Here is a 13553-nt window from a genome sequence, read left to right on the forward strand (position 1 = left end):
TTGGAACCAATATTTAGTATTGATTCTAAGACAGAAGGTAATGGTTTGAGGAAAAAAAGAACAAAGGACCACTTTCATCCTTTGATGAGGCATCAGAAGACTTGGGGGGGGGGGGAGTAAGGGGTCATGGAAGACAGCTGTGACATAATGGCTTGGAATTAGAAAGACCTACATTCAACCCCCATAGTGGTTGGGTGACCCTGGGCAAGTCACTTAGTTTTAGAAAATGTAGATGAGGTGCAGATCTATACTGGGGGAGGGAGGTTCCTCATCAGAGAAGTCTCTGTGCAGATGTAAATCACTAATTTTATTTTAAAACTCTTAACTTCTGTGTATTGACTCCTTGGTGGAAGAATGGTAAGGGTGGGCAATGGGGGTCAAGTGACTTGCCCAGGGTCACACAGCTGGGAAGTGTCTGAGGCCAGATTTGAACCTAAAACATACCATTTCTAGGCCTGGCTTTCAATCCACTGAGCTACCCAGCTGCCCCTAAATCACTAATTTTTTTAAAAAGTATTTAGTACTTTCATGTTGATGCTGGGTAGCCATAAATAATTTTAACTATTTAAAATGCTCTCATATTCTCTTCATTTGCAAAGCTATCTTTCTTAAAATATCCCATTTTGTGGTTGAAGTTGGAGCTTAACTTATTTTTACCTTCTACTAAATCAAGCCAGTTTCCTCCCTGGGTGATTGAGTCAGAGTCCTAAATCACTGGAGAAAAAGCACATTCAATGTCTATAGTCAAGAAACACCTGCTCTCCTCATGTGCACATTCATTCATTTACTCCGATAATTCATCTGGATTTCTCCCCCAGTGACTAATGAATATTTGGAAGAATATGCAGGGTTTTTTTCCCCGTCAGTGACTAATAGCTAATGGAAAACCCAAGTCTTCCCAGGGCTGTAGCAGTGATTAAACTCTTGAGAAGCATTATTTTAGTGGATTAGCACGTTCACTGTTCGTGCTGCCTGCCACATTGTAAAACTGCTCCTCTCTTATATAACTCACCTGGAATTTACTCCCAAGCAAACAAATCAAAATGCATTGTTGCAATCAAGAAAGATAAATGGATTCCTACAGCCTGGAGCTTCCATAGCCATTGCTGTGAAGAAAGAAAGTGGGAGAGAGTAGAAAGACCCCAGGAAAGACCCCAGAGAGTTCCTGATCCTACTGCTTCAAGATAAGATTATTAAAAAATTACACAATGTGGGGGCAGCTGGGTAGCTCAGTGGATTAAGAGTTAGGCCTAGAGATGGGAGGTCCTAGGTTCAAGTCTGGCCTCAGACACTTCCCAGCTGTGTGACCCTGGGCAAGTCACTTGACCCCCATTGCCCACCCTTACCACTCTTCCACCTAGGAGCCAATACACAGAAGTTAAGGGTTTAAAAATAAAAAAAAAATAAAATTACACAATGAACCTTACACTGCCTGGGACTAGTGGGGAACTCTGGAGGGATGGGGGGAGGGTGTACAGACAGTTGAGGATTTGCCCCTTAAACATCAAAACTTTCATCTTATTTGAGTAGAAAATGTAGCCTCTGTAAACGTGCTCTGCTGATGTCTCAGGAAGTTAGAGAAGGAGCCCTGCCTCCGCCAAGGCTATGCCATCAGAGGGTAAGTCGAGAGGTCCTAGTGAATGGGAAAACGTAGAATATGTATTCAGTTATTGTAAGATGGGAAAGACTAAAATATTATCAAAACAAGGTCCCAAAGGACTCATGATAAAAAACATTCTCTCCAAAGCCAAAGAAGGAACTATTGAAATCTGACTGCAGATCAAATCATCACACCTTTCCCCATTTTTTTTTCTTCATGAGTTTTTTTATAGTATTCATGATATGTGTACCCTGTCATGGCATGGGGAATATGGAAATATGTATTGCATGAAAGCACTGGTAAAACCAATAACCAATAATTTACCATGCCTCAAGGAGGGATGTAGAGGGAGGGAGGGAGGGGATCCAAACGGCAAAATGTCAGAAATGTTTTATAACTGTTTCTATATATAATTGAAAATAAAATTTAAAAGGAAAAAAATGAATTTAGTTAATGGACTCAATAGCATCTATGGACCAAAATTAGCTAAACTCAAGGGGCTCATCAGAAAAAGGATGGCCACAGTGAGTCATGGATTCTAATTAAAAATGCATGGAAGGCAAGGTGGCTCAGTGGAGTGCCAAGCCTGGAGTTGGGAAGGTCTGGATTTAAATCTGTCCTCAGACACGTCTTAGCTGTGTGACCCTGGAAGGCATTTAACCCCAATTGCCTGTCCCTAACCACTCTTCTGTCTTAGAACTGATAATTGTGTCAATTCTAGGTCAGAAGGTAAGGATTTGGGGAAAAAAAAAAAAAAGGCCTAGAGACGGGAGGTCCTAGGTTCAAATCCAGCCTCAGACACTTCCCAGTTGTGTGACCCTGGGCAAGTCACTTGACCCCCATTGCCCACCCTTACCACTCTTCCACCTAGGAGCTAATACACAGAAGTTAAGGGTTTAAAAAAATTTTTTTAAATAAAAAAAATAAAAAAAGGCATGGAAGGGTTGAAATTTGAACTCTGATGAAATCCTGGATCTTCAAAATACTAAAGAAAAACTCATGGTCCCATTCTTTAATACATATTAAAGTTCTTTTTGTCATTCAGACCACATGACAAAAGTAATGTTCCTTAACCAAGGGGGAGGTACCTAATAGGAAACTAAAGGTTTCTAGAATTTCAAGCTAAAGATGGGAAGTCATGATGTCAGAACTGCAGTTTTCACCCTCACCATCACCTTTCCTGGTGATGCTTCTGGACTGCTCCTAGAGAAACAGACCAACTTGGAACATTTCTTGGGACCATAATATCATAGATTTAGAGCTGAAGGAAGCCTTAAAAATCTCATTTAGCTATCCACCTCCTGTTGGGGTCAGAAAGCCGATCAAAGCATAAGATTTTTCACTTTAGTTTATTTGGGTTTATGTTTTGGGGTTTGGTTTTATATGATTATTCACTTACACAAATGAACAATATGGAAATGTTTTGCATTATAATACATGTATAATGTAGGAGAATATTTGTTAGTTAATTAAGAATTAAAATCGGAAATAGGATATTGTTGTTGATTGATGGATAAAGAGAGTTGAGTGGGTTGGATTTCTTTAAGCCAGAATGGAATCTCAGAGATGATTCCTGGGAAGAGAATTTTCTCAAGAAACTTTGGGAAAGACAGTTGGAGCAACGGACTCACTCTTTGAACGGTCATGAATAAGGAAGGTCATGAATAAGGAAGGAGGATGCTCTGCGAGTTGGGAGACATTTCTGGTGAATTCATCTCTTGAAACCATCCTAGCAGACCAGAGACCAAAGATTGTATTGGGTGCAGTACCCGTGCTGAGCCCAGAAAGGTGGCAGAAAAGAGAGAGCTGTCTGAGGGGAGGAGGTTTGTGAAGATTCTGAAAGCTGCTTTTTTTCATCTGAGCAGCAGGAAAAGAAATCTGAATGATTCCTCTCTGATTACAAGGTTATATTTAGTATAGGATAGAAAGATAGATATTTGGATATTTGAATAGAGTAGAATAAGAAGGATCACTCTTAGTGATCATAAAGAAATCCCTTGCAGGATAGATATTTGGGGTTTGGTTTAGTTAAGATAATTTTAGAGTTAGGGAATTACACTTCCTAAACTTCCTATTTCAGTATCTCCAATTTCCTTTTCCTATAGAAGTAAATATAATAAATAGGTTTTCTAGAAGATTTATCTCAAAGCAAATCTTTTCAACTACTGGTCCACCAAACTGTCAACCATCAAAGCCCAACAACTAAATCTGTTTATAGCCTAGTAATAGGCTATTATATCTTCAATATACAACTGAACAAACCCCCAAAATAACAACAACCCAGATAGAATCACCTGCCAGGTCCAGGAAGGGGACAGGAAGGGAGGGAGGGAGGGAGACAAGTTCAATCACATAACTTGGGAAAATTTATGTGGAACTTTTTTATTAAATGTAATTAGTAAAAAAATAATAAAAAATAAAAATCTCATTAAGACTTATATAAATTGATGCAAAGTGAAGTGAGGAGAACCAGGAAAATTGTGTATATAGTAACAGAAATGTTGTACAATAATCAACTATGAAGGACTAAACATAAGTAAAACAAGATCCCAAGATAACCCTGAGGGACTTATGGTAAAAAATACTATCCAAAGCCAAAGAAGGAACTGTTGGAATATGATTGTAGATTAAAGTACACCATCTTTTACTTTATTTCCTACATGAATGTATTATATTATGTGATATGTCTTCATATTCACCACATAGGGAAAATGGAAATATGTATTGTATGAAAGCACTAGTATAACCTCTAACAGACTATTTACTGCCTGGAGGTGGATGGCTGGGATGAGGGAGGGAGAGAATCTGAATTGAGAAATATCAGAAAACAATTGTTCAAAAATTGTTTCTATGTGTAATTGAAGAAAATAAAATAAAATAAAAAGCCCTCTCATTTTTAAAGGCAGGAAAAATGAAGCCCAGAGATGTTGTGACTCATCCAAGTTTACATATCAACCTCAAGCATTTACTAAGCACCTACACACCAGGTGGCAGGCACTAGAGATAAAATAAATATGGAACAGTCCCTGTTTTCAAGGTATCTATTAAGAGGAGATAAAATGAAAACTTTCCTACTAAATGCTTAATCTTGCTTCAATATTAAAAGCCTCTATATGGTGGGCAGCTGGGTGACTCAGTGGATTGAGAGCCAGACTTAGAGTCCTGGGTTTAAATCTGACCTCAGACACTTCCTAGCTGTGTGACCCTGGTCAAGTCACTTGACCCTCATTGCCCACCCTTACCACTCTTCTGCCATGAAACCAATACACAGTATTGACTCCAAGACAGAAGGTAAGGGTTTTTTTTGTTGTTGTTGTTGTTTTTTAAGCCTCTGTATTGGGGGCAGCTGGGTAGCTCAGAGGATTGATAGCCAGGCCTAGAGATGGGAGGTCCTAGGTTCAAATCTGGCCTCAGACACTTCCCAGCTGTGTGACTCTGGGCAAGTCACTTGAGCCCCATTGCTTACTCTTACCACTCTTCTGCCTTGGAACCAATATACAGTATTAAACCCCAAGACAGAAGATAAGGGTTTTAAAAATAAAAGCCTCCGTATGCCCCAAAGTTCTTCATTTTATTCTAATAGGGGTTCACTATGGGTATTTTCCTAGCTTAGATGATGGAAGGAGGAGTAATTTCAATAACAAGATACATACTTAGTGTTAGATTATTAATCATTTTTTCTCATTGCTAAACCTTAACTTTTGCTTAATTGATTTTAAAGTTAATTCCAGCTAGAAGCAGATAAAAGAATATTTAGGAACCCTATTAATTTGGGGATGCCTACAATTTATATCAGAATCTTTCTTCTTTAGGTAGGCTCTGACATTGTGGTCAGGTTGAAGTTTTTATCATGTTCATTATTTTATTTTTTACTGTTCTTAAATTGATTGCCTTGTATTTATTCTAGATATACTTATAAACAGGATATTTTTCTTGTATATTTTTACATATATGCCATATCCATTCTTACGTTACTACAAACTATACAGAATGAAGTGATGAGAATCTGGGTGACTTCAATACATACTAAATAAATGGCTTTTGTGATGATTAGGGATTATAGGGACAAGGAAAAAAATGCCGGGAGAATACAAGGGTTGTTTTTTTGTTGTTGTTGTTGTTGTTGTTTTGTTTTGTTTTTTTTTAATATTTAAGTCATATACCCATTTTGAACTTATCTTGGTATAGGGTGTGAGATGTTGATCCAAATCTAACATTTCTCATATTGTTTTCCAATTTTCCGTCAAATAGTGATTTCTTCTTTCAAAACCTGGGATCTTTGGGTTTATCAAACACTAGATTGCTGAGGTCATTTAACCTTGGTCTATTCCAGTGATGGTGAACCTATGGCACATGCCAAAAATGGCACACAGAGCACTCAATCTGGAATGTGGGATGGGGGGAGGGTCTGGCACTGTCTCTAAAACATTCACTATCACTAGTCTATTCCATTGATCCACCCTTCTATCTCTTAGCCAGTACCAGATTTTTTTTTTTTTTTTTAAATTTTAAACCCTTACCTTCCTCCTTAGAATCAATACTGGGTATTGGTTCCAAGGCAAAAGAGTGGTAAGGAATAGGCAATGGGGGTTAAGTGACTTGTCCAGGGTCACACAGTTAGGAAGTGTCTGGGGTCACATTTGAACCCAGGACTTCCCATCTCTAAGCCTGGCTCTCAATCCACTGAGCCACCCAGCTTCCTCCCATCACATTGTTTCGATGATCACTGCCTTATAATACAATACTACTAAGGCCACCATCTTTTACATTTTTTCATTAGTTCTCTTGATATTCTTGATCTTTTGTTCTTCCAGATGAATTTTATCATTTCTTCCAATTCCAAAAAAAAAAGGTTTTTGGTAGTTTGATAGGTATGGCACCGAATAATTAATTTAGGTAGGATTGTCATTTTCATTATATTAGCTCATCCTACCCATGAGCAATTGTTTTTCCAATTGTTTAGATTTAATTTGTGTGAAGTGTTTCATGGTTGGGTTAATATAATTCCTATATTTGTCTTGGCACATAGACTCCAAAATATAAAGTGATTTTAAATGGAGTTTCTCTTTCTAATTCTTGCAACTGAGTTTTGTTGGAAATCTATAGAAATGCTGATTATTTATGTGTATTCATTTTGTATGCTGCAAGAGAAATAAGAGAACATTAAATGAAGTTAATTTGTGTATTTCCTGTGGTTTTCAGTCACTATTCACTTCCTGGGTCCTTTTTCATACTACATTCTAATTTTTACATATTTTGGGGTAGATAAAGAGGTCTGTGTTATATAGTACACTTCACACAGCATGGATGAATTCAGAATTCTTTCTCCAGTTTCATTATATAAACATAGGGCTCTACCCACAACCTGACACCTTGATAAGAAAGCTCCTTGCAATATTGTGCTAAAAGGAACAATGAACTGGAGGAATTCCATGTGAACTAGAATGACCTCCAGGAATTGATGCAGAGTGAAAGGAGTAGAACCAGGAGAATGTTATACACAGAAACGGATATACTGTGGCACAATCAAATGTAATGGACTTCTGTACTGGCAGCAATGCAATAATCCAGGACATTTCTGAGGGATTTATGAGAAAGAATGCTATCCACATCCAGAGAAAGAACTGTGGGAGTAGAAACACTGAAGAAAAACAACTGCTTGATCCCATGGGTCAACGGGGATATAATAGGGGACTAACAGACTCTAAGCAATCACCCCAATGCAAATATTAATAATGTGGAAATAGATCTTGATTAATGGCACATGTAAAATCCAGTGGAATTGCTCATTGGCTATGGGGGGGAGGGCTTTGGAGGGGAGGAGTGGAAGGAAAGAATCATCTAACCACGGAAAAATATTCTTAATCAATAAAATAAAAGCTTCTTGCCTCCCAAATTGTGACATTGTATAGATCAGGTAACCCTGAACATCCTACTTTTTTTAGGGGTGAGTTCCTACCCTATCCTGGCTCTTTTCCATACATTGCTGTCTTCTTTTACCATGAATTACTTAGGATAGAAACATGTCAAGTGTTTGGAAGGTCTAAGTACCAAATATTGGTGTTATTGTATGAGGCATAGCTGAGAAATTTCCCTTAACTCCAAAGTTGGGAGGTCTATTCAGTCCACTATGGTATGTTTTATTTTTATTTTTTTTAAACCCTTAATTTCTGTGTATTGGCTCCTTGGTGGAAGAATGGTAAAGGTGGGCAATGGGGGTCAAGTGACTTGCCCAGGGTCACACAGCTAGGAAGTGTCTGAGGCCGGATTTGAACCTAGGACCTCGCATCTCTAGGCCTGACTCTCAATCCACTGAACTACCCAGCTGCCCCCTATGGTATGTTTTAAAGGGCTTTGGACTTAAAAAAAACACATAAAACATTTTAATTTTTAAAATTATTTTGATATTTTAGAAAGCTTTTTACTTTTTAAATTATTTTATATAAATTATATATAACATAAATTATTTTTATTATTTCATAGTTTTGCCTCTATTTCCAAAATACAAAAGAAGGGTTTTAGAAAGATATGATGAGTTGCAATAAAAAGCAAATCCTTTAATGGAGCCTGGATACATGAGTTTGAATGTTTCTCTGCAATTTTCCTTCTACTTACTCTGCTATTAACTCTACAACCTTGAGCAAAAGACTTAATCTCTTAGGATTTTTGTTTTTGATACATAAAAGTAGGAAGTTGAATTAAATGATCACTAAGGGTTACTTTTTTGCTTTTATTATCCTACTGTGTTATGATTTTAAGGGTATTTGTGTTTTATGACTTAATCCAAAATTTAAAAAAAATTTGAAGCCTGGAGAAGTAATTTGGGTTCAAATCCTAGCTCTGCCACTTAGCTATGGAAATCATAACCTCTGAATGTATTCTCATTTGTAAAATCACACAAGTTAGGGAGGAAAGTGCCTTGTAAACTTTCTAGCACAAAAGTTTTAAATATAAATAAAATTATTCAACTGACAGAGGCTGCTGGCATCAGATATTCTAAAATCATCCCTTGCCAAAATCACAGACCTGGCTGAAAATCTGTAAAAGTCACAGAAGAACAGCTAAGAATCACAGTCTGAACATACTGAGATTCAATTTGGTAAGCATTTATTAAAAGGCTACTATATGCTAGGCATCATGTTTAGCATTGGGGATCCAAAATAAGAAAACAGTTTGAGCCCTTCGAGGAACTTACTTTCCTTACATTCTGTGGAAAGATGCCTTTGCATTTCAATCTACCAGTGTTTTCATTAAAAAAAAAAAAAAATCTTCTGAGAAGTCTATTTTGTAAAAAGAAAAGCAGTGCAGTTTTTTTGCGGGGGGAGAGGGGAGGCTAAGCATTTTTGGCTAGGCACAATCACAAAATACCATATACACTGTAGAATGTATTTGCTATCACACGGAAAAGTAGATCATTTTAATAAGATAAAGGACCGACTGTCTTAACTAGTCCTTTGGCAAGATCCTATTTTAAGTTATACTGAAAGAGTCACAAGTTATTAAAGGTTAAGTGGATGGGTAGGAATTAAATAAACCCAAACAAATAGTTTTAGAATTAGGAGTTGAGAACTTGGAAATGGAGACACAAATAAAAGTTTAAGTAAGTCAGAAGTATGATTCAGGAAATGCTCTGTCAAACACTTCCAAAGCCAAGAATGTGTAAAGCTTGAGCAAAAGATTTAGAAACTTCCCAACAAAAGCAGGTGGCCATGAGGAAGGAAAGTTTGGCAATATGCAGAGATGAGACACATGGTGATTTTACTTTTAAGTATGCAAGCTGTTTCTAATCATTTTAAAGAAATCATTTCCACTTGGAATTATTTTTTTTTTAATTTTAAACCAGAAAACCCATAAAAAAACCCCACACACCAAAATCTTCTTAAATGCATCAAATCTGGCATCACAACTCGACATGTTGTGATCAAATCAGGCCTGAGGAAGAAACACCTAACAACTTCAGGGACTAACTATGGAACAGTTCCCACACCTCCAAATCCTATACACAGAAACATCACTTTTCCTTATAATTTTTTGTCCAACTTCATACAAAACTAAGAAAGGCCCACCTCATTGGAAGACCACCTTTAAAGCTTCCTTTCCTCATGACAACTGAAAAGCCCAGATGTGGTCATTAGCATTCCTACTGATCTATAGAAACACTGAAGTGGCAAGCTCTGATCAAATTATGTGTTTTATATGTTTACAGTAAACACTAAAGGAGGAATTTGATTAAAATAGGCATACTTTCACACACAAAAAACATAGCAACTATAATATAAAATATCCAAGCATATCATTTTGATCAGTATCTATAAGAACTCATAAATACAGATATGCAGGTAAAAAGTGGCAAAGCATACTACACTAAACTCTAAAAGAAAAAAAATGTTGCTTTTTAAATAATTGGATAAGCCCTTTGACTGAATGTTGGAAATGCAAAGGCACAAAAATAGCTAAAACAAGCTTGATTCCTGAGTGTCATTAATGGAATTAAGCTATATGCTCAATTAAGCAATAGCCTAAGGCACAGATAAGGGAGAAGGGAATGGACTCTAAAAAGAAAATGAGAAAGCAGGGGGGCAGCTGAGTATCTCAGTGGATTGAGAGCCAGACCTAGAGACGGGAGGTTCTAGGTTCAAATCTGGCCTCAGACACTTCCCAGATGGGTGACCCTGGGCAAGTCACTTGACCCCCATAGCCTACCCTTACTACTCTTCTGCCTTGGAGCCAATACACAGCATTGACTCCAAGATGAAAGGTGAGAGTTTAAAAAAAAGAGAAAGAGAGAAAGCAAAGGGAAACAGAGGAAAGGTGGAAAATAGAATGTGAGAAACAAGAGCAATGAATATAGTGTTTTAGAGTGCTCCAACGCTATTCTGCAGTACCATAGTTTGCCAACTCTTGTTATATTGATTACCATATCTTTTGGAAAGGCCTATTAGCCTGAGGGGCACAAAACTCTTAAAAAAGAAAGAGAAAGAAAGATACACATTAGGTTTTATTCCTGTATTTATGAAAAGATATTGCACCAACCAATCAGGCCTTTACCATGAAGGGGGGGGGATATATTTACAAAGTAAAAAACATGGAAATGCAAATGCAGACTGAGTAACTAAAACTTTTATTTATATATCTAAATACAATTAGTTTCCCTGATTATAGCCCATAATCAGTAATGACCTAAAATACAGTATGTGCTATACCAAACTGGACTAGCCTGGTGTTTTGATGAAAATCCAGTGTGTGTGTGTGTGTGTGTGTGTGTGTGTGTGTGTGTGTGTGTGTGTGTGTGTGTGTGTGTGTGTGTTACTAGATTAACTTTCTGAAAGCAAAGGTTAAGCTGAGCTTAATGTCTTTTTCTATGAAATTGTAAGCATTTTTGAAAAATCAGAGAAATTGTAGAGCATAGTACTTGTTCAATAATTTAAAAATTGAAAGTAGTACTAAAATAAGTAATGACATATGCCCTTCTTGAACATTTTGGGCAACAGCCTTCTTGCAGAACCAAAGTCCAGGGAAAAAAAGAACTGATCATTCCAGCAATCTGGTTCAGCTCATTTGCCAGTTGGATGGTCATGGTGCATTTCTGGTGTATAAGTAAGTAGAACAATCATGACCCAGAAGTGAAGCAAAGCCTAAAGAAAGAAAGAAAGATTGGATTACTCAGAAAGTCACTTGAGGACCCACTGTGTGCACCACATTGTACCTACCAAGTGCTCCACCAAATTTGACTGTGATGCTTGAGGAACTTAGAAATCTAGTGGTGGCATGTCTGGTATCAAAATCCATGTGTTGTAACACAGCTATATAATAAGTGGTCAAATGAATATAATGCTAAAGTAATTAATTGCTGGAATAATTAAGAGTAAGCAGAGGCCATAGAGTTATGAAAAATAAAACAATAATATGAGGTGGTAGTGCCTGGATGTAGGAAGAAAGACTCCCTAGCAGAGCTGTCCAAGAAGTAGAAAGGGCTCTTTGGGAAGAAGTAGGTTCCACTCAGCAGAGGTGTTTTGGCAGAGGCTAAATGACCACTTGCTGGGGATATCATAGAAGGGTTTCATGCTTTAGGTGGGAGTAGGAGCAAAGTCGACCTCAAGGTCCCTTCCAATTTAAAAGTTCTATTGCTCTAGGAGTCTATGACACACATATATCAAATTTCATGACTAACAGCATGATAAGAGTTGGATATTAAAATTCTAAAGATGTAAATATTTACTAATTCTTTCCCCAAAGGAATCCAGGAAAAATTATAAAGAATATTGATAACCAGGGATTCAGTGATAGTATAGATCAAATTATATACTCTGCCATTGCACATTAAGTACAGGTGTGTTTACATGCATGTGTATACGTGCACACATGTAGGTATATGTATGTATACTCATATATAGGACAGATATAGACATATATTATTTTCCTGATAAACATAGATACCAATTATTGACTGATGATCAATAATACAAATTCCATTTTATATTTTCCCACTAAATTCTTTGAACATATTCAATTTCATTTTCTAATTTTATAGAACTCTTCCCTCTAGTGGATATCACTGAGAAATTTCAATTTAGTGATTACACAAGTTTACTATGGAAATTATTATTAGTCTTATTGTCCTGGGAACAAACTTATAATATACATAATTTAACACAACTACTTTTACTCTCATCTATGTAACTGACTGGACTATTTAATTAACACACAGCAGATAAAAGAACATTCCAAACTCCTACAACAAATTCATTAAGTTTGTAGAAAAAAATCATTTTTGATGTAGTGTGATAATTTTTAAGAGAAAACTTAAACATTAAAGGGCATATTAAGATGCAAAGGAATTTAAGTTATCTAAGATCCAGATAAAAACAAATTTAATTCTTTCATAATCATCATCAGTCTGTCAGTTAACACTTGGAGCTAGAAAAAAACTGGCCAATAGATGTATCTCATCTTCAATAAGAGCTTACTCACCATATATATAATTACAAATACTCTTGCTATAGGATATCTTCGTAGAAAAATTCCCAGACGGATGCTGTGCAGACATAAAGAGAATTAAAACTCAGAAGAAACTTTCCCTTGATTAGACATCTTACTCCATCTCTATTTATTATTTTAACATGATACATGAGATACCTTACCACCAAAGGACAATTTCTTTTGTAATTCAAAGTAAAAAGTTTACCTAGAGTCACTATTCCAGCAATAATTCATAGTTATAAGTGCTGGAAAGACCACTGACACTTACTATCTGTATGACCCTGGGTAAATCCTTTTACCTCTGAGCCTGTTTCCTCAACAGAAAAATTCATTGTGTCAAAGGGCTGCTAGGAAGATCAAATGAGACAATATATGAATAGTACTTCATTAAAGAGACTACAAAGTAGCACACAAATGTAAGCCACTTATAATTTATCATCTTTAAAGGGAATTACTAGGGCTTAGTTGTTACACTTAAAGTTGACCCCAGCTACAAAAATGAGACCCCTCCTGGAGGAGGCCACAGGCAGATGGGAGGCAAATGTATTGGATTTGGGCTCAAGACCCAGTTTAGTTCTTCCACGAAGAGGTTGTATGACACCAACTAGGCCACTTTACCTCTCTAGGCCTCAGTGTCTTCATTTGAAAAATGAGGGCGTTGAACCAGATGATTTCTAAGGTCTCTTTAGCACTGACATTCTGTGATTCATATCCCTACAGTTATATTAAGACGAGGCTAGCAAGACTCAATAAAAGTTCTTACCATTCAATTTCTCTTCTAGAAATCAAAAAAGAGACAAAGATGGGTGGGATACAACTGAACCTCACCCAGGAACTGTCTATCTGTGACCCTGATGAGAAGTCATCATGGCAACCGTGACATGGAAATTTACCCTGACAAAGAGCCTCACAGACATCATCAACTTTGACTCTCAACAGCCTCAGGAGGAAAGAAGCACAAGCAACTCTTTCC

The 13553-nt window shown here is 36.9% G+C and overlaps 1 protein-coding gene across 1 annotated transcript in view; it reads right to left on the reverse strand.

Moving 5' to 3' along the window:
- Positions 1-10886: 10886 nt before the first annotated feature.
- Positions 10887-13553, reverse strand: part of GOLGA5 (golgin A5) — a 34559-nt gene continuing 31892 nt past the window's right edge. Inside the window, exons 12-13 of the mRNA XM_044665037.1 lie at positions 12572-12635; positions 10887-11235 (exon numbers count right to left, since the gene is read on the reverse strand). Of these exons, the coding sequence (XP_044520972.1) occupies positions 11155-11235; positions 12572-12635 (145 nt within the window). The 3' untranslated portion in view covers positions 10887-11154. The remainder of the gene's footprint in view (positions 11236-12571; positions 12636-13553) is intronic.

This window comes from Gracilinanus agilis, chromosome 2, assembly GCF_016433145.1.
Source record: "Gracilinanus agilis isolate LMUSP501 chromosome 2, AgileGrace, whole genome shotgun sequence".
In the NCBI taxonomy this organism is placed as follows: domain Eukaryota; kingdom Metazoa; phylum Chordata; class Mammalia; order Didelphimorphia; family Didelphidae; genus Gracilinanus; species Gracilinanus agilis.